The sequence below is a fragment of the Podospora bellae-mahoneyi genome, chromosome 7, assembly GCF_035222275.1.
Source record: "Podospora bellae-mahoneyi strain CBS 112042 chromosome 7, whole genome shotgun sequence".
Lineage (NCBI taxonomy): Eukaryota > Fungi > Ascomycota > Sordariomycetes > Sordariales > Podosporaceae > Podospora > Podospora bellae-mahoneyi.
Window position 1 is genome coordinate 1,917,021 of NC_085886.1, and position 20,094 is coordinate 1,937,114.

Here is a 20,094-nt window from a genome sequence, read left to right on the forward strand (position 1 = left end):
TATGCTTAAGGCCAAGTGCAGGCACTCATAGAATACAGAGTAGATACCCGCCAGACCATCGTCGAACTTGATTCGAGTTGTGAAACAAAACATACTCGGAGAACGTAACTGCGTAACCGCCGGTACGTATCCGTAACGTGGGGAAAATCCCGACGGCCTGGTAACAGCGGGAGCTCTGACAGCGAATTGCGCACTGTGCCGCTAAATCGACAGGGCTGTAAACACGGCCCACCCGTCGCGTGCGAACGCGCTATGTCTTGACCTATTAACCCTGTACATTCCCCATTCTTTTTTTTTCTTTCTCTCTGTCTCTTTTCCACATTTTCGCCATTTTTATTCCTCGGGAACTGCTTCCGAAGCGTTTCTGGATGATCCAAGGGTAGTTCAGAAAGTAATCCGCCAAAAATTCCCCCACCGCCAGCTTTTGAGGCTGTCTAGAAAAGTGACAACGGCCGCCTCTTCCAATGGCGTCGTTGTCTAGCACATCGCCCCTCATAACCCTGGGCACGACTATCTCGACTCCCAGTTCGCACCACACGGCTCGAACAGATGGGGACAACGTCGGCGACACGTCTGCTCTTACGAGTGTGGATGACTTTGACGACGACTATGACCAGCTGTTACCTCCGCCCTATCGAGATGCAGCCCAGCTACCGTTTATGATTAAGAACCAGTTACAGATCCACCTGGAGGAGAAGATGTGTATGTCTTTTGCTCCTTTGTTTTGTTGACTTGGTTCCCTTCTAACTTTCCCCCCCTGACAGACCCTGAGACCTTGAACATGCTCCACGCCCTCCTCTCCAACTGCGCCAGCTTCTCCCCACCCTCGAAAGAGCAAGGCTCCCAACCACCACAGACAGTCTACGTTCCCCCACCACACCAACTCGCCTTCATCAGCAGTCTCGCAATCCACCCCCGGTTCACCTCGGCCCCACCAGACGTCGAAACGACCACCCCGCCGGTGCGCGACGGCGCCGCTGCCCTCTCCTACCTCCGAGGTCTGCTGTCTATCGTCGGCCCAATAAACGCCAACTTTCGACAAGCATTCGAGTTCAAACCATCTCCATCATCCTCCCATGACAGGAGATCAAGAAGGGGAGATGTGTTTGGTGACTGGTCAACCAGTGGCATCAGCGGAGCAGATAGTGACGCTTCCTCTTCTGATGTCATGACTGGTACCTTTGCCAGAGAAGGAGTCATTTGGCACCGCGCGAGTGATTTCTGGTCGGTGCTAGGGTGGTCATTTTGGTGCGCTGCGTTTGTGCCAGGGAGGTGGAAGTATTGGAAGCCGTGGTTGGATTTTGTGGTTACGGTACTGGAGCAGGATTGGGATGATCGGTTGGCGATGGATGAGAAGACGACGACGGCGGGTGATGAGCCGTATCCCAATTTGAAGGGGAGTTTGTTGGTGGCTTATCTGGAGGATATCACCAAGGCGAGGAAAACCGTGCAGAAGGAGGTGATGAAGGCTTTGACTTTTGCCTTGGAGGCTGGGGATAGGAAGGTGTATGGGGAGGTTTTCACGAATGAAGAGTTGGTTGGGCCGAGGACTATTAAGAGGAAGAGGGCGGATACAACGCTGGATCTGGAGAATGGCTGCTTCGGGGACTATGATGACGATGACTCGGACTTGGAGAATGAGGGGGACAGTCAGGAGCTGCCTTGCAATTCTGCCAGGTCTGTGCGGGGGGTACAGAAAAGGACGAAGAAGGCGATGGAAAGCGATGCGGGCCCGAGGCCGGCTGCGTTTCGTTTGCCCGATGGAGTCGCCGAGACCATCCCATTCCGACTACGAATATTCCGTCTTTTATCGGCAGCGGCCCATTATCTCCGCGACGTATCCTTTCCTACTTCTGAGCTTTACCAGAGCTTCTCGTACAAGGTCAGGACTTCACCGCTGCCTGTTTTTGAGCTCTTTCTCAAAGCACACAACGACCTGCCCGATTTTGCCAAAGTATCGCTCTACAGGAATGTTCTGGACGGTTTACTGCCACCGAACGGCCTGCCGGATCCCGATCGTGTGGACCGCGACACGAATAGCGGGGATGGCATTTCTGAGGTTATGATGCAGAAGTGCTTCTTGCCGTTCCCGGCTGGGAGGATCACGGCCGAGGATAATGCCAAGTTGTCGATTGTGTTGGAGAACATGCTGTGGGTCTTGTATCTGGCGACGGACATCACGGACGCGGCCGGTCTCGGGAAGGCGATTGAGACGGGGATCAAGGCAAGGGACGCCAAGATTAAGGGGAGGGGGAGGGCGGGTGGAGTTGATAGGTTGGGGAGGGAGATGCTCGCGAGGTCGAGTAATAATCTGAGGGTGTTTGCGAGGATTCTCGGTTGAGGGGTGATTTGTCTGCTTATTACACGCGTCGACTTCCAAGCGCATTTTTATTGTTGGTTTTTGGCTTTTTGATACCCCCTCTGTATGGGAAAAGCATGGGCTATTTTTTGGCAGGATTCTTGCGGTTTTCTACTTGATGGTTTATCATTTGATGGGTGGTATGGTATGACTGGAGATCACAGGCGTGATGATCAGGGCGCATCATTGCTCTTACAATTAATCATGTTAGATGGAGGACTTTGTGTACATTTTTATTTCTACTGTTTTCGGATAGATAGATGTCTTGACCGAATACCTTGTGGGACTCGTTCGGCCTGCAAAACTGGTTTCAACCCACGCTTTAGAATGGAAGCGGAGATTGGTGCTGCTTTTGGCGGTCTATCGAGTACGGTGGTTATATACATGTGTTGTACAGTTGAGAGGTGATGTAGAGACCAAGGCTATGCGTGCTTTTCCTACGCCAAACTCCTTTCCACCCCCCAACACATCTCTTATTTCCTTCTCATGACATGTCCCTCTCCGTTCCAATATCATGGCTTCTTCGCCGCCCCCGGCGTCCACCCCTGAGGCTGCCACTCCTCCCCGGGCCCAGCCCTCTTCTGCCTCCACGGATCAACCTTTTTCTTCCCCCCAACCAAAATCTCGCCTTCCTCCCCTTGTTCAGCCTGTTTCTTCATCCCCTCCCAAACCTCCTCCCTCTTGACCTCCTTGGGCACTTTTTGTTGTTCCTCCTCCTTCTTCTCAACCCACATCCCGCTACCCTCCAACGCTGGCTTCCTCTGTTCCCCCCCAACCCCATCCTCAATATATTTAGCCTTGGCCTCCCACCTCCTGTCCGCCTCTGCCGCCAAAATCTTGAGTCTTTCTTGTCTGATAACGTCTGCTTGCTGTTCTTCAATGGTGGGTGGGTCAAGCCGGGTGTGACGCAGCCACTGGTGCCACGCGGGCGCGATCTTGACCTCGGAGTGGTGGAGTTTGAGGGCAGGGTTGGGGCGGAGGATGCGGCGCCAGCGGTCTGGGTTGGGGTTGCCGCGGTCGTGGAACTCCCAGTAGGTGTTGCCTGAGAGGTCTTTGCCTACTAGGAAGTGGCGGCGCCAGGGGAGGCGGAGGGATTGGAATTTTTGGAGGAGGGAGAGGGGTTGGGACATTTTGACCTCTATATACAGGTGGGCGAGGCAGTAAAGAGAAGAACGGTTTTGTGAATGTGTAATACAGGCAGGTGGGGGTGGTGATGTTCGCAACGCGGTTCGCGATAATTTCTTTGGTGGTGAACAGCTACGGTGGAATAATTTGATCGAGTGACGTCGTTGCCAAGGGGTGCGATTTGGATGGGTTTAAAACTAGTGGGCACGGCATGGGAAAAAGCGGGCATGATTACTGGACGGGGTCCTCTTGGATTCTAGTGTGGACAGATACTACAAAAAGGGGCAGATAAGTGGATTAGATCGTGAATGATCATCAACAGACTCCTCAATTGCCGTGAGAAGGCACTGAAAGATGGTCAACATGCAACTCAAACTCAATGAGCTACGCAGGAGATCGACATCGAATATCCTGTCCAGAAAGCTTAATCCCAGCCACATATTATTAGCCTCCCCCACACTCCCCTCCCAGCGCACAGACAAACCTGTGTGGCTGGAGTTAAACCTTCCCGCCAAGCCATAAATGAGGGGCAGCACCCAGGCACACCAAGGCACGGCAAGGGATGTCCCCTGAAGAGGGCGCCCTGAAGAATGCCCGCAATCTCACAAGAGACATGGCCCGCGACGACAAGCCTCACCACACCACATCTCGGTTGCCGACCTTCTCCCAATTTGCTGAAATAGACACAAACAAACGAGGCCCCGCAGCTTCATTTCACGGCCCGTCGCCAGACTAATTAACCTACCCTGAAAAACTAGGGGACATCCGCTGCCAAAATTATCCATCTTTTAGGGGATAGGAGAGAGAGATCCGCTGACGCAACTGGCCCCGAACGGACTGCTTACCTGTTCTCACGACCCGAGACTCCCGGACTTTTTGTTGAACAGCTTGGAAAGGAAAACCTACTTTGTACACGAACAACACTTGCTTGAGAGAGAAACAATCCAGAAATCAACATTTGCCAAAAACATGGCGTCCGTGACATCGCTAGACGGCGACTTGCGCCGGTTGCGCCTGGAGAAGTACACGCCCGCCGCTGCGAACGAGGCAAAGCAATGGATAGAGAGTGTCATCGGCGAGACCTTGCCCGGAAAAGACCTGCTCGAGGGACTCAAAGATGGTGTTGCTTTGTGCAAGTAAGTCTGCCGCCACACTGGTAACCTGTTGTACAACAGTTCGAAGGTTGACTAACACGTGCCCGGCCCCCTAGACTCGTCAACCTCGCCATCGGTCCTCCAGGAGTCAAGTTCAAGAAATCCGCCATGCCTTTTGTTCAGATGGAAAACATCTCCCACTTTCTCCGCGCCTGCCAAACACCACCTCTCAACCTCCAACAGCACGACATGTTTCTGACTGTCGACCTCTACGAGCGAAAAGATCCCGCCCAGGTCCTCCAGTGCCTTGGTGCTTTCAGCCGGGCGGCCAACGCTGCCAACCCAGACACCTTTCCCAACCCGATCGGTCCCAAAGCCAAGAACCCGGCGCTGTTAAGTCCACAACCGACGGGTTACAATACTCCTCCACTTATACGTGGCCGGGGGAATTCCAATGCTAGCAATGCCTCGTCTTCGGTGTATGGCAGGGGAACGCCGTCATTATCGGCATCGAGAACAGGGGGTGACGACGGACCATGGGGCCGGGCCAAGTCCCCAACGAACGGTGCAACTTCTCCTGGTGTTAGTAGCTGGAGTAAGAAGGAGCACGAAGGCGCCACATCTCCGGCCTGGAACATCGCCCAGTATGGCTACATGGGCGGTGCCAACCAGAATAACCTAGGGATCGCCTTTGGTGGCAGGAGGCAGATCACTAGTGCTGGTCCTGCAGTCCCAAGCTTGTACGAGAAGGAGAAGAAGAGAAAGGAGGAGGCCGAGAAGCTGAGGCTACAACAAGAAGAAGAGGAGCGCAAGAAGAAGGCGGAACTCGAAGCGGAAGAAGCACGGGCCAAGAAGGAAGAGGAGCGAAGGTGGGAAGAGGAGGCCAAGCGGATCAGGGAAGAAGAGCGGAGGAAAATTGAAGAGGAGAAAAGACGGTGGGAGGAGGAGGAACGGCAGTGGAAGATGACAGAGGAAAAGAGGCGCAAAGAGGAGGCCGAAGCTGAAAGGCGGTTGCAGGAGGAACGTGCGAAGGCTCGACAGCAAAAGAGCGGGTCCGAGCTTCGTGGTCAGTACTTGAGCCAATATCAAGCGGGTCAGGAGTCATCAGATAAGGAACGCATCAGACAGCTCGAAGAAGAGCTTGCAAAGGCACGAGAGAGGGAGGCCCAGTATGAGCGGGAACGTCAGGGGCGGTCTCGCGGACATGGGAACAGGGATGCCAAGAAGGCGAGGTCTCGATCTCGCAGCCGGCCTGCTGCTGCGGACAAGGTGAGCAGACAGGACTCGTGGAGTGTGAGGGATGAGCAGAACTTTGCTTCAAAATCGTGGCACCATCACCAAAACGAGGTCGACATTGAAGAGGAACCTCCGTTGAGCCCACCGCTTCCATCACAGTCACCGAGACCACTCCCCGACCCGGCAAATGTTAAGACCCATCGCACGGGAGAGAAGTCGTCTTTGCCACCACCGACTTTGCCCATCAGGAAGCAGCCCACTGGTGGTCAACCGCTTCCCATCGCGAAGCAGCACACTGGTTCTCGCCCTCTTCCTGATCCGACTACTTACTCCGCGACAACATCCCCAGAATCAACCCGACAACTCCCCACCCCTGGGTCGGCTGGTAGTAACAACCGCAGCCCGTTTGCAAAGCCAATCAGCCCTCGCTCCTCCAAACAAACCACCAGCCCCTTTTCCCCTAAACCAACTACCACACCCTTCTCAACCAAACCGCCCACCATCTCCCCCTTTACATCCAAACCAACAACCCACTCCCCCTTTGTATCCAAATCCCCCTTTGCCAAACCCACCCCCCAACCCAACTCCCGCACCGACAGGTACCTCTCCTCCAACCCCGCCCCCCTCCATTCCCCCCCTACTTCAACCTTTGTGAAAGAACTTGCCGGGACGGTAGACGAACAAGCAGAGGAGGATCGCCGCCGTCAACAAGCCCAGAAACAGACAAAGGCTGCCGGGTGGGCTAGCAAGTCGCTCTTGGAAAGGGAGATGGAGCTGGAGAGACAGAGACAAAAGGAGTGGGAAGAGAGCCAGAAGGAAACGGCCAAAGCGGTCAGGACGGCGGATGGGGTGGAGGGGATTGGAGGTGGGATAGGTGGTAGGTGGGATGTGGGACAGTGGAGTGGGTATACGGGGGGTGATGGGCAGAATAAGGGCGGGCAGGGGATTGGGGCCAATAGGAGGCAGATTGTGGGGCCTAGGCCGCTGCCGGGGAATGGGGGGAGGTGAGTGTAGAGGTTTTGGTAATGGGGACTGATGATTTTTATTTGTAAAGGGAGGATAGAGAATACCCGGTTTGAAATGGTCAGAATGATACCAGATTTTCTGTCAAAGATACTTTTGTCAGGTTAGGCGTGGTTTGTGTGTGGGTGGGTGATAATAGATGACAATCCAGCAGAGAGCGTTTAGGCTTTGTAGAGATGGTTTTTGATATTTTTCACTTTCGCTCCTATGTTAACACCCCTACTCCGACAGGCATGAAGAATATGACATGACAACAAGGCAAACAATGCTTTTCCAACCATGCCGAACCAAACCACAAGACGCCGTCGCTCCCATAACTCCCAACCATGCATGGCTTATAAACAACCCCTTCCCTCCCATATCATACAACCCACCACCCCATATCTTACATCCCCCTACTGACCAACTACATAGTAAAATCCCAGTGTACCCTCTCCCTCCCCTTTTCCCTCCCCCCATCCCATTTTTTACTCCCTCCACTCCCACTTCCCCCAGGCCAACTCTTGTACCTGACCCCCTCGAACGCCTCCCCCACCATGACCGGCTCCCGCTGCCCGTACCTCGCCGCCCCCGGCAGCAGCTTAGCACTGGCACTATACGGCTTTTTGAGAATCTTGACCGGCACCTTGGGGATGCATTTCTCTCTCTGAGTTTCTCCCCTCGTCTCCCTTAATATCTCCCTAAACTCTGCCTCGTCGTTTGCGATCTGGGCCCTGATGAACCTGAGCTTCGACTTCTCGTCTTCGTGGGCGTGTTCCTCCTCCTGGAGCTGTTCCATCACCGGCTTGCGGGGGACATACTTGATGTGATTGACTCGCGGAGCATATGTTGGGTCGGGGGTTATAGTTGGGTCCAACCGGGCAAGGGAGCCTTTGGAGAGGAGTTGATTGATGTCGACTGTTTCCCCTGGTGGGATGGGGATTGGGTTGGAGGGGGTGATGCATGGCATATCGACTTCTTTTCTTAGGACGGTGTCAATATCTACCGCGGAGAAGAAGGCGCACGATTGGGGAAGGTCGTGGATGCCGACTTGCTGGGCAAACATTGCCCTCGTCCAGAGGTTGGATATTTGAAGCGCCATCGCAGCGCGGTACTTGTCGTGTTCTTGGACCAGATATCGAATCTCGTCGTGGACCGTGATGGCGAGTCGGCAGGCAATGTTGAATCTCCGGGTGAGGTAGTCCATTGAGACGATGAGGAGGTGGAGGTAGTCGACTCCAGAAGACTGAATGGCCCAGTTGATTCTCGAGGTCAGATACCCCCCCTTCGACAAAAACCTCGCAGTCAACGCCTCGGTGATGCCCGCCCCCAACACGGGGGTGCGAGGGTGGGATTGCTCGGCGAATTCCTCCAGCTTGTTGAACACAAACGACTCTGTCCCTCCGCGCCAAAAGGGGCGTTTATACAGGGACTTGCGATTAGTTTTTGTGCCCTTTGTCGTGGCGTATAGCTTGCCGGCGATGTTGAGTGTTTCTTGCTCGGAAAGGGAGGGGTTGAATTGCCTGAGGAGCTGGCCGGCGAATTTTAGGCCCGCACCGTAAATACGCCCATAGTTGAACACCTTGGCGTCGTTGCGGGTGATGCCCAAAATGGCGGCGGTGCGGGAGTGGAGGTCGGTGCCTTGGGCCTTGGTGCCCTCTAATGTCATGAACCCGATGGCATTCCCGCCGTGGAGTTTAAACGTTGCGTCTCCCACCACAGAGGCGATCCAGAGCTCTTCTGAATCAACGTCGGCGCCGACAAAAACGTACCCCGGTGGAGCGCGGACCATGGCTTTGAGCTCGGAACCGACGCGGTTCTTTTTTGCGTTGGAGGCCGTGAGCCAGGTGTTTTCTACCGCGCGGCGGGTCACGGTGCCCATGGGGATGACCTGAGGAAGAATAAACCCTGGTGTTGGGGCATCCTCGGGGAAGTCTTTGGGGCGGACAGGCTCGGGGAGGTTGGACTCGTACACCACCAGCTGGGACATGATCCTGTCGCGGGAGCTGATCCAGTAGGAGCAAGAAGCGTTCATCTCCAGGGCCTCTTTGGCGTAGTCGTATTCCGACGACAACGTCCCCTTTTCGAAATAGCTGAGATAGCTCTTTGCCATGGGGTTGGTGCAGCGAGCCGTGGGACCGTCCTTGTGTGGCAGCTTGAAGTAGGCGTGTTTTGTGTCCTCTTTGACGGCCAAGACTGTCTCCCCCTCGAAATCACAGGGCTTCATCTGCTTGTCGAGGTACTTCTTCATATCGGCCAAGGGCACTCTGAAGGTCCAGCCATGCTTATCCGACCAAAACAACGGGTGTCCATCCCAGGACAGCCGGAGAAGAAGTGGTGCAATTCTTGTTCGCACAGTGAGGTTGATAGGGCCTTTAGCCTTGGGAAACAGATTTCTATACCAATTTGGCTCCCCTGGCATCTTTTGGTTCTTGTATTCTCTCGGGGGGCTGGTCGGAGTCCCCTTGGTCATCTTGACCTCCTGTCCAGACCAGTCCAGTTGCGACATCCAGGGATCGGTACTCCACTTCTCGGGCTGCTTTTTGATTTCGCGAGCCTTGTCTGTAAGGGCAACCAACCGCTCACGGACACCATCAGATAGCTTCCTGTACGTGGCTTCCGCATTGGCGATGTAAGAGTCCCATGTTTTGTTGACGGGCAAAATCACATTCGATAGATGCCTCAACGCAGCGAAGCTAACAGGATGTGGGCAGACGCGAAGAAAGTTGGGAAACACCACTTGGTAGACACGATGGGTGATGGCCACATCAGCAGCGCAGTAAGTCAAAAGCTCATCCAACTGCTGGTTGATGCCATCCCGGTCAAACTCGCCAAAAGCGTTGCGGGCTTCTTTGTCGATTGTGACGCCGAGGTGGAACTGTGCAACATCCCGCAGTGAATTGATCGAACTCCTTTCCACCCAAAGTTCTTCCTCCTGGGCCGAAAACGCACCATTGTTCAACAATTCGACGAGCTCGGCATTGCTCGACTCCTTGGCGATCTTGTCCCGAAACTCGCGGTCCTTCCTGTGCTTCATCCACGTTGGTCGTTGTTGCGAACACATGCCATTGACAGCAACGTGCAATGACATGGTGTCCAGGAACGAATTCCTCGTCTGTGTCAGGCTGTATTCCTCCAATATCCTCGCCCGATCGTATCCGATATTGTGCCCTATTATCACTCGCTCTTTTGTTGGATCGCCCACCGGGATGAGCTGATGTTCGTTTTCTGTCTCGCCCAACAGCCACGGCGACAACCAGGCATACCAAGCATCGGCCGTCGCAGCGCAGGCCATGACGGCGTACGGGCTTTCCTTCCACATGACTTCGGTGTCAAATGTCATGGCTTCTCCCTCAGGCGCATCCACTGGCTCGGTCCGGCCATCGGCGTAGTACTTTGTCCACCCGCTCCGGCGCACCCATTTTCTCGGTTTCGGTGGCGGATTTGCCAGGGCAAACCGCTTCGCGTGGGTGAGGAAGGGCTCGGCGGCATCGACGCCTAGTTTGTGGAAATGCTCGTCGAGGGTGCTTCCGACCAGCGGCGGGAGATCGAATGCGACGGGCGCCGAGGTGTCGGTGTTTTTCCCCAGCAGTTCGTGACGTCGAAGGTGGTCCCGCGCAAGACTGACCAGCTCTTCGGAGGGGGGTGAGGTGTTGCCCTTGGGGAACAACTGGTCGTAAATGTGCGAGCTCAGTTGCTGTACGCCAATCTCGTTGTACCGCGCAGTACATGGCACTGATAGGTTTTCGGTGGTTTCGTCTTGAGTAGCAGCGGTTTGCGAAATCCACCGCCGGGATGAGATGGGACGTCTGCCGGCGCAGTGTCTCGCAAGACGGATGAAGCTGGCGACCGGCGCGTCTCGTCCTGCCGCGACCCTGCGGTAAGGGAGCAGCATTCTATTTTGTCTGGGGGAATGGTGCGCGCCCCTTCAAGTCATGGTGCCAAGTGGGCTGTTTCTATTGGAACGTTCCTTTTTTCGATAAAAAAAAAGACGACGAAATTTTGGGTCCTGGCGGGGATGCTACGACAGTGAGGCCCCGCTCACGGCGGCAGCCAGCAGTAGCTAATCCCGGTCCTGCATGGTGTGGGGGGTCTGGGCTTCTCTGGGCGTCCGCAGCGGGACCATTTGATTCCCAAAATCCCATGCTGTGGCACCTGTCTTGTTGATAAGATCCGTCCGGATATTTCACAAAGAGTACGGAGGAGCTCTCGTCTGAGGGTTCCTTGAAGATTGATTATATGATGGTGTACTGTTGAGAAATGTGATCACAGGTATGCTCTCACGTGCAAACAAGCCTCTTCACAGGATGGTGGTGCTTGGAGTCACATATCGGAATATGTATGTCATAATTCAGGTAGGCACAGTAGAAAAGGCAGCTTGTGGATGGGTGAGGTGCTTAGCGGATCTCCGAGCCCAGCCAAGCATGGAAGGCAACCGCAAACTTTTGAAAAGTCTTCACCAGGCAAGCAAAGTGCCTCAAAAGTGCCAGGTCAGCACATGCTGTCAGTCTCATGCTGTGATTGCCGAAACAGGCCCTGGATTGGCTGCTAATTAGCAAGTCATGAGATAGACAGAGGAATCTTTCGTAGAGGTAATAAGTGGGGTGAGTGAGTGATATTGGCGAGGAGCGGCAAACGCAGCGGAAAGACAGGCGGGCGGCTTGCTGGGCTTGAGCTTGGGTTGGGGCAGTTCGGACCAAGAGAAGGTATAATTTGGAAGCCGCCTCGCTCGCTCGTCGACCGCTTGTTGAGAGAGAGGCGCCTGTCTTGCGTCTGTCTGTCTGGCAATACGACGACCCCTTATTAATGCCATTGCCCCCCTTTTTGTGTCTTTGTGGCCTTCCACTACGTGCTTTCCAGTCCAGGTGCTCATATCATAAGCTCTCGGGGTGGAGTTTGTGATAATATCCTAGCCTTCTGTCATTACCGCCTTTTCCTACTACCATCTTCATGTTGCTTCAGGCAGCTTCATTATCTCTATATACTTTCCCCCCCGTCGTGACTCGTCTCTCGCTTTTCCTTTGCTGCTGCAGCAATCATGGCCAACAACTTTTTTGACTCGGGCTTTGACGAGTTCCTTGGAGGTATGGACAGATGTGGAACTCCCTCGAGAAGTGCAGGTGCAAATTGGCTCCAGCCGAGACTAACACGGTTTTTGCCATGAATGACCAGAGCTTGCGAATTTTACACTTCCCTTCCCAGGTCTGCCTTTACCAGCACCCTCTGCTGCGAGCAACCGCCAGCAGCACACATCTCAGCCAGCCCTAGGACGCCCGGCATCCGTCTCCTTCGAGCTCCCCAGACTCCCTGCCTTCGGAGCCGTGTGGCCGGTGCCATCAGCACCCCCGCCGGCATTTCCTCCCCTTCCCGCCCTCCCCGGGGCCTCGTCGTGGTCTGCAGCGCAGCAGTGGCAACCACCACGACAGCCTGCACAAGCCGGAGCTCGTCCTGACGCCGCTGCATCATTAATTTCCAGACCCACTTTTTCACTTTTACACGGCGCCCCCCACCCTCCGACGCCGATGCCGTCAACGGCTCCGGTTACCACTTCTCTCCCTGGGCCCTTCTTTCATCAACCATCAACAACAATCGGCTCAACCTCAGCCTCAGCCTCAGCCCAATCCGGTCCTGCGAATCTGCCACAGCCACGGCGCACCACTGTCAACAACCCCTCCCAATTCCTCCCTTCTTCGTCTCGTCCCGCTAATTCACTCCACAATACCGTGAATACCCCGAGAACAATCACCCCAACCCCACCTGTGCACCAGCGCGAACCAAACAGCGACGACTTCTATCTGAACCAACTCACCCCCGACTTTTCCACCCCTTCTCTCGAATCAGACAGCGACCGCTTTTACCTCGACCAACTCTCTCGTGATTTTTCCCGCCCATCGCTCCCTTCCACCTCTGCTACTCCACAAAGGTCGGCCACGAGGAGCAATAATCCCGACACCAACAACGCATTCAGCCAGACACTCCACAGGATTCTTCCCCCTCCAGCGCCACCCGCTGGCCTGAGAGCCCCCCCGCCACCTTCGACAAGATCCACGCCAACCTCGAACACCAACGAAGAATCCAGCGACTCCGACTCGGCCTACACCATGCCAGCTTCATCGCGACCAGTGCGTCGTCGCTCTGGGCAAGCTGACCGCCTCACGCTCCCTCATGTCCCTCGCGTCTCGGGTGCCTCCTCATCGTCTTCCGGCGCCGCTGCCGCCAATCAGTCACAAGCAAACTCATCAAAGTCACAGCTGAGCCAGGCTCGGACAGCACCGCAAGCAACGCCGAGGAGAGCGAGCAATGGCTCGATATCTGCGGCAGGGTCCGGCACAAAGCGCAAACGCGAGGCGTTTGAGATCGATGACGATGATCTGTTTGGAGACAACGACCTAGAGGTTGTTGACTTGGTGGACAAGGACGTGGCTGACCTGGCGTCGGACGAGAAAGAGAAGAAGGAGGACAGGAAGAAGAATTGGGTCAAGCTGTCGCAGTTTCAGTGTGTCATTTGCATGGATGATGTCACGGATTTGACGGTCACCTATTGCGGTAAGTCTTTGTTTCCAACTCGGGTGAATTTTTAATGGGAGGCAATGCTAATGGATTATTTGTTCAGGTCATCTCTTTTGCAGCGAGTGCCTACATTCAGCTCTGCAAATAACACCCCACAAGCGGATCTGCCCGATTTGCAGGCAGAAAATCGAGAACAAGAATGCGAGCGGGAAGTTTGGGCCTAAGAGCAAGGGGTATTATCCTCTGGAGATTAAGCTGATGACGAAGAAGAGTTTGGGGAAGAAGGTGGCGGTGGCTGCTGCTGCTGGTAGAAATACCGGCGAGCACTGAGTTTTAGCCCTTGGAACAAAGGGCGATTTCGGCTGAAAGCCTTGTTTTATTCACAGGGGGGCAGCGGCAATGAGATGAGCGTGTCTGAATCTGTGCAGATATGAATGGATTCACTTGGGGGAAATGGATGGGCTGTATATAGCAAGAGCCCCCACCTCCCCCTCCTCAAGTTTTGAAGGCAGGAAGCGCGACTTTATCAGGCATTTACATATGGGTCAGGGTCATGGGACATGGTGAAACGAACTAGGCGCTAAAGGGTTTTGTGTTGTCAGGCACATTAAATGGGAGCAGGCGTGGGAGTTTTTTATGAAATATACCCCTTTCGTTCTTTTCTTTTCGTTTATGGTAAAATATGCGGGTGGTCTTTGGGTCTTTTTGTGATTTGGGGGTTGATGGTGGGATATATAAAGGATATGGGAAGGGGAGAGAGATTGGTGTTTATAGAGGGTGGTGGTGTTTGGTCAACGGTACATGGGAATGGAAAAAAAAATATTTGATACCGTGAATCCCATCAAACGCCATTCTTTTACCTCCTCTACCCGACGACAGTCCTACCCAAATCAGACACTTCTTTCTACTCCATTCGAGATACATTCGGCTCACAGCTGTCTATGGAAACACCCACTTCCATATTAACACCTCCCTTTTCTCCTCCATGGCCACCGCCAGTCTCCCCATCTTACTCGATATCTTTTCTTGCTCATTGACAACCCCTCACGGTCCCATTCAGTGGAACAGTGTCGTATTCACAACACTAGCCCTCTCAGCCGGCAGCTGATCCAGCTCGTACTATTATCATCTTCATTAGTATCCCGTTGTTGGTGTCACATAGTTTGGGTGGGGGGAAAACTCACCTCCAAAAACCCCACCCCCCCAATCAAAACCATCAAGCTCTCCCCCAACTCCCCAATCCTCTCCTCCAACCTCCTCTGCGCCTCCTTGTTGTTGTTGTTGTTGTTGTTGTTGCTGTTGTTATTATCCCTCCCCTTCTTCCCACCCCCCAGCATGGAATCAACCCCCCTCACGGTCCCCCCAAAAGAGAACTCATCACTAATTGACCTCTCCTGCTGTTGTTCCTCTCCCCCTCCCCACATCCCATTCCCCACAATCCCAATCCCCGCCGCCCTCTTGAGCGTGTGCACAACCAACATCCTGTGCCTCTGCAAAAACCCCCTCGCCTGGACAATATTCCCCTGCCCCCTCGATAGCACACTAGCAGTAATAATCCTAGCCAGCGACACAAGCAAAAAGTAGTGTTTTTCCAATGCGACAGTGTTAGACGGGTTGATCTCCAGCTCTGGGTCGGCGGCAAACACCCCCGAGATTTCCAACGCGCGGAAGAGGTTGGCTTGGAGGATGTACATCGCCCCTGTTTTTGTCTGGGCGAGCTGGAGGAGGAAGCAGAGTTTGGCGGTGAGGTACTGCTCCGTCGCTTCTGCTGTTGAGGCGGGGAGAGGAGAAGGGGGGTTGATAATCGCGAGCCATTCTCGCAGGATTGTTTTCAGCGAGTCGACCAAGACGCCGATGAAGTTGAGCCTGTTGAGGGACTCAATGACGGAAATGGATGTTGGGTTGGTGTGCGGCGAGGAGCGGGATATGTGGACTAGAGCTGATAAAAGGACCATGGCAGCGGTCTGACAGAGCGTGTCAGACCCATAAGCATCATCGCAGATGACGTGAAGGAGCTTCTCCCCGTGGTTCTGGATGGCCTTGTGGGTTCTGATCCTCGCCGTGAGGAGGCTCGAGCTGTGCGTGTCGCCGCCGTCGTTGTCCACCACCCCAGTAAGGTAGCGGTAACAGATACTGTAGTATAACCCGCGCAGCTCGGCAAACTGGTTCCATTTGACAATAGACGCCAGACATACCTGGAAAAGCTGAAACAGCTTCTCGCTGACCAGATTCCCCATGGCAATCTTATCCGTCTCCGACCCAGGCGCACCGCCGGTACTATCCGAAAAGTCAAGCTTGTAAAGAAGGATCTTGGCCACCTTTGCCAGCTCAAACGCCTCGGGAGGACTGTCCGTGTTCAACGACTCCAACGTCGGCAGAATAGCCTGCAGCGCCTGTAGCAAGAACGTCGTCTTGACCGTGCCCCTGAACTCATTGGCCTCAAACATGACCAGCAACAGATCCGACCACTTCTTCAGCAGCTCGAGCCTGACAGCCCGAACCAAAACCCGGCGGTTGTTGAACAGGAGATACTCCAGCAGCACCTGCTCCTCCGCTTGGATCTCATCCATGCCCTCCTGAGGCACCATGGCCAGCGTGTCCCGGTACTCGCTACGCTTGAGCTGAATGCACTCCTTCACTCTGGAGAGATTGTACTGGATCCCCGCCCCGCCAGCGTCGATCACACACGGGCTCAGGTCGAGCTCATGGTAGAAATGAAACTGCGGCGGCGCAACCTCCCACGAGATATCAACATTCATGAAATCAAAAAAGTCAAAAATATTGTGCGCCGCCAACGTCTCCTGGTTCTCCAGCGTGATCTGCCCATTGAGAGCATCAAAAATCTGACGCTTGATCGACGGTATCCTGTTCTGCGAAACGCTGCACAGCTCCTTGGCAATATACTCAAAGACAATGGCCCTCGAACCGAGGTAGTCGATATACGCAACCGACGCCGTCGACAGGAGGAACGAATTGTCATCCAGCGTCATATCGTTCCACGGCAGCCCCGGCACGATTTGTGACTCTCTCAGGAGCATGTGGAACAGAAAGTTGGTTGACCTCAACTCTTCCATCACCAAAGTCGACGAAAGCGGCGACTTCCACAGCAGCTGGAAGATGCGGAGAATCTTGTACTTGAGCGTAATCAAGTATCCGCGCATTCCTCGATCACCCTCATTCACCACCAGTTCGATGATCACACCCAACAGGCTGTGGAAGAGAGATCTCTGGTTGTCAAACACCCCGTTGGGCGCAACGCTCAACCCCCGCAGTTCGCAGTTGAAACCGAGAAGCAAATGCGCAATCGTGGGCTGGTCGGGCGACGCCCTGAGGGTCTCGTATAAAAAGTCGAGAATGAAGAGTTTGATGAGGTATTCTTCCGACTCTGTCTCGAGCGCCGGATCGATCACCGCGTTGATGCTAGCAGCAAGTGATGTTCCGATGACCTCGCCCTCGCCATCCTTCTCAAGCTGGACAATGGCCTTGTTCCGGTGTCCTGGGCGATGGGTGTCGGGATTCCATGCCGAAATAAGCTTGCTGGAAGTTGAAACCTTCTCTAGCAGCTTGAGACAGGAAAGAGTGAGTTCGCTGACCCCGAGGTTGCAATACTTGCCCAGATCAACCAGCAGTGTCAGATGGTTGAGAATTCCATCCTCAATGGACGTGTACGTGCTCTTGGCCAGAGTAAGCGGCCTCCGCTTCCCAGCCTCGGGTTGAATCACAGGCCGCACCAAGTGAATAAAGGTCGCCTGAAGGTCGAGAACCTTGATCAGCACCTGGATCCCACGCAAGATACTCTGGATCAAGGGCGAGTGAGGTGAAGCCCGGCTGAGTGCATACTGGTCCTGATGAATGGTATCCATCAGGGCAGTGATGGCCTTTTCGCTATACATCCACTCCATAACGCGAGCAAAAGGATGAAGGCGAACATAAACCGCGAGACTGGTCGTTTTCACAGCCTTGTCAATCTCGATGTTTGTCTCGTTGCCCAGAACGATCAGGTCTTCGTTGAAGGTTTGCAAGCATGCCAGAATGAATTCTAGGCAGGAGAGACGCAGCATTCTCAGTTGGCCTTGGTCTACTATTTCCCTCGGCTTCATGGTGAATATCAAGAACACAAAGTCAACATAGATCTCTATCCCGGGTCTTCGCTTGTTCAAACCGAGAAACTCGGGGAACGGCAAGGTGTCGTTGAGCCCGTCGGAGACTGTGTAGGGCGTGACCAACGACGTAAGAAGCTGGATGAATGCGTTTGGCTCTTCAAAGCCAGTGGATAAATCATTGAAAGCGCGTTCCTGCAATTCTTCGTACGTCGACTGATATGTAGGACTTCGCTGTTGTTGAACAGTCGCCGGGTTGTTGGGGTCCAGAGCTCCCATGGTGAAGTTGTCCACAAGAGTCCATATTATGTTACTTTCGGAAACCGACTTCATGATCAACAGTGATCTTAAGCTGTAAAAAACAGCGGCGCGAAGCCGGGGAGTGACGTTCGCATTTGCCAACCTGAACAGAATCTCGGGAAACATGAGTTCCTGTGCCGTTGCCAACCTGGTTCTGCAGGTGCTGCTCTCCGCTGTGAGCTTGCCAATCAACCGAACATAGCACTCCAGCATCATGGCCGATTCAGGCTCGGCCTCTCCCTGATCGGTGCCCGGTTTGCCTGGACGCTGGATCTGCATTTGTGCTGGGTTGGGCCTCTCGCTCAGTTTCTTGGCAAAGAACTCTAATTCCCTAAAGATTTGGTTCCAGGTCAGCGATTGGGATCGCCTCATTTTGCCAGAAGACTGGTGCCCCTCGTCGAGCAAAAATGTATGAGCAGCGGTTGCAGTCTCCTCGTTGCAGGCCAGAGCCTGTAGCATCTCGCAAAACGCACTAACCAGGGGCGTTGATGCTTTTGTGGACGCCCATTGTAGGAAACCATACAGAGCACTATCTGGATCCTCGAAGAAGGTCATGGCGGCATCTGGCCTGTCCTCGTACGCATACGAGATGATGACCACGAACCGCTCGAGGTCGAGGTCTTGCTCGTGGGTTTGGCTCAGCTGGCGCTGCTCATCCTCCTCTGTTTTTAGTGTCCTGACGAGCTCGGGTAGGTTTGTGATGACAGAGTCGATAAACACCTCCAGGTGGGCCATCAGGCTGAGCTGGAGGAAATGGCTGAAGTAGTAGAAATCACCTTGGAGAGGAGGTGACTTCCGTTGCAACCACTGCCGCATTCCCATGCGTGATGGATCTTGCCACTCCTCCGTCTTGCAATCGGCCGCCACAGAAAGGATAAAATCGAATGCCCCCTCCTTGAGGGCCTCTGTAAATGCCTTTGTTCTCTTGTCGAACTCGACGTCCAGATCCAACCCACCAAGATCGAATTCGTTATCGACTTGGAAGTATCCAGTGTACTCGGCAATCCACCACACCCGCGTGGCCGCTCCCAGATACGAAATAGCCCAGCTGTCACCATCTCCAGTTTTCAAGATCTCTTGGTCCAACTGGCGAGACTGCTGGAAGTCACACATGCCATCTGGTGAGCCAAACACGTTGATGTAGGCGGCCAAAACAGGGAATAGATGAACTGGCGCCCTCAGATTAGTATCTCTCATGAACAAATCCGGACAGGGGGTAAGGCTCACCGAGAAATTGATCGTACTTATCGATCTTCTTTAGCGTCCCCAAAAACTGCTTGAAGTCGTTGATATCGGCGTACTGCTTTTCCACGGCAGCGTGCAGTATCATGGCAAGACACTCATGCTGCTCCACGAGGCTCATGCGGGAGAACTCAATCGTGTCGGCAGCCTCTGGGGGCCGTGCCAGACTGGCTTGTTCTAGCATGTACCGGGACGCCACCCTCTCGTTGATGCTCTGCAACATGGCCTTGATGGTTTGCATACCCTCCATACATCTCGCGACAATCTTTTTGCTTGAGCCCTTGACGAAGATCTTTTCCTCCAGAATTTTTCCAAAGGCATCCCTCAAATTGTCGTCCATTCCCTCGTCGTTTCCTAATTCGATGCAGAGCCGCATGCAGTCGAGTAGGTATTTTCGTTCTTGGTGGAAGCGGATGAGACCGCATTCCCATAGCGGGCGTGACTGTATTTCCGAGTCGTCCTCGTCCTGACAATCCAGAATAATCCTTCCAGCTTCGTACTCATCCAGATCCAACTCGTCGGCGACCTTGAGAGTCTCAAAGATGAAGTCATCGTTGACCTTGAATTCGCCGTCCTTGGTCTTGATTACCTTTCTGTTGGTGATGTCATTTCTATGGGTAGAGTTTCGTGGTGTCTTGTCAACCAGCGCCTTCAAGTTGTCGGAATGCAGCTCGATCAGGTTCTCTAGGACTGAGATGTTGTCAAAACGGTGTTGGCGAACAGCAACCAGCTCCGAGTGGAGGGCCTGTAGCCCCTCGAGAACGCGAAAATCAGCCATGCCTGGCTCAAATGAGGCGCGTTGTGAAGAGAAAAGTGGTGGATGGTAAAGAAGGTTGCTGGCTGGCTTGGGAATTGAGTAAAATCGTATCAGTATCCGTACATCGCAGGCAAGCCTTTGTCGATGGACTCGCTCGTTCGTAGTTGCGGTCGCAGTGTGGAATGGTTGGTATTAGTTAAAAGAGGCCCCCTACGATGCTGTTATCAGTGAGGTTGGTATCGACACAATTCCTCCTAATTCGTCAAGATGGGGGTTTGTTAATGTTTCTGTTTTTGAAAGCGCTTTTGGAAAAAGAGTCGCGACCAAACTAAACCGTGAGCTTTGCAGCTTGTCCTTGTCCCGCGCGCT

General features: G+C 53.9%; 6 protein-coding genes across 6 annotated transcripts; 3 read left to right on the forward strand and 3 right to left on the reverse strand.

The window, feature by feature from the left end:
- Nucleotides 1-464: 464 nt before the first annotated feature.
- QC761_707540 (uncharacterized protein) lies at nucleotides 465-2,678 on the forward strand (the record flags this gene model as incomplete). Its single annotated transcript, XM_062882303.1, has 2 exons — nucleotides 465-702; nucleotides 765-2,678. 2 exons carry the CDS (start codon nucleotides 465-467, stop codon nucleotides 2,339-2,341), a joined length of 1,815 nt encoding a protein of 604 aa, XP_062728332.1. The 3' UTR covers nucleotides 2,342-2,678.
- A 193-nt stretch (nucleotides 2,679-2,871) lies between these two features.
- On the reverse strand, nucleotides 2,872-3,489 carry QC761_707550 (uncharacterized protein; the record flags this gene model as incomplete). The annotated part of the gene is made up of 1 exon (XM_062882304.1): nucleotides 2,872-3,489. One exon carries the CDS (start codon nucleotides 3,487-3,489, stop codon nucleotides 2,872-2,874), a length of 618 nt encoding a protein of 205 aa, XP_062728333.1.
- Nucleotides 3,490-3,843: 354 nt separating this feature from the next.
- Nucleotides 3,844-6,822, forward strand: SCP1 (calponin; the record flags this gene model as incomplete). Its single annotated transcript, XM_062882305.1, has 2 exons — nucleotides 3,844-4,620; nucleotides 4,695-6,822. Exons 1-2 carry the CDS (start codon nucleotides 4,454-4,456, stop codon nucleotides 6,820-6,822), a joined length of 2,295 nt encoding a protein of 764 aa, XP_062728334.1. The 5' UTR covers nucleotides 3,844-4,453.
- Nucleotides 6,823-7,243: 421 nt separating this feature from the next.
- Nucleotides 7,244-10,711, reverse strand: MIP1 (DNA-directed DNA polymerase gamma mip1; the record flags this gene model as incomplete). Its single annotated transcript, XM_062882306.1, has 1 exon — nucleotides 7,244-10,711. One exon carries the CDS (start codon nucleotides 10,709-10,711, stop codon nucleotides 7,244-7,246), a length of 3,468 nt encoding a protein of 1,155 aa, XP_062728335.1.
- A 572-nt stretch (nucleotides 10,712-11,283) lies between these two features.
- On the forward strand, nucleotides 11,284-13,945 carry QC761_707580 (uncharacterized protein). Its single transcript, XM_062882307.1, has 3 exons — nucleotides 11,284-11,900; nucleotides 11,989-13,362; nucleotides 13,430-13,945. Exons 1-3 carry the CDS (start codon nucleotides 11,855-11,857, stop codon nucleotides 13,654-13,656), a joined length of 1,647 nt encoding a protein of 548 aa, XP_062728336.1. The 5' UTR covers nucleotides 11,284-11,854; the 3' UTR covers nucleotides 13,657-13,945.
- Nucleotides 13,946-14,112: 167 nt separating this feature from the next.
- On the reverse strand, nucleotides 14,113-20,068 carry QC761_707590 (uncharacterized protein). The gene is made up of 3 exons (XM_062882308.1): nucleotides 18,954-20,068; nucleotides 14,511-18,895; nucleotides 14,113-14,445 (listed from the first exon to the last, which is right to left on the reverse strand). Exons 1-3 carry the CDS (start codon nucleotides 19,744-19,746, stop codon nucleotides 14,383-14,385), a joined length of 5,241 nt encoding a protein of 1,746 aa, XP_062728337.1. The 5' UTR covers nucleotides 19,747-20,068; the 3' UTR covers nucleotides 14,113-14,382.
- Nucleotides 20,069-20,094: the final 26 nt, after the last annotated feature.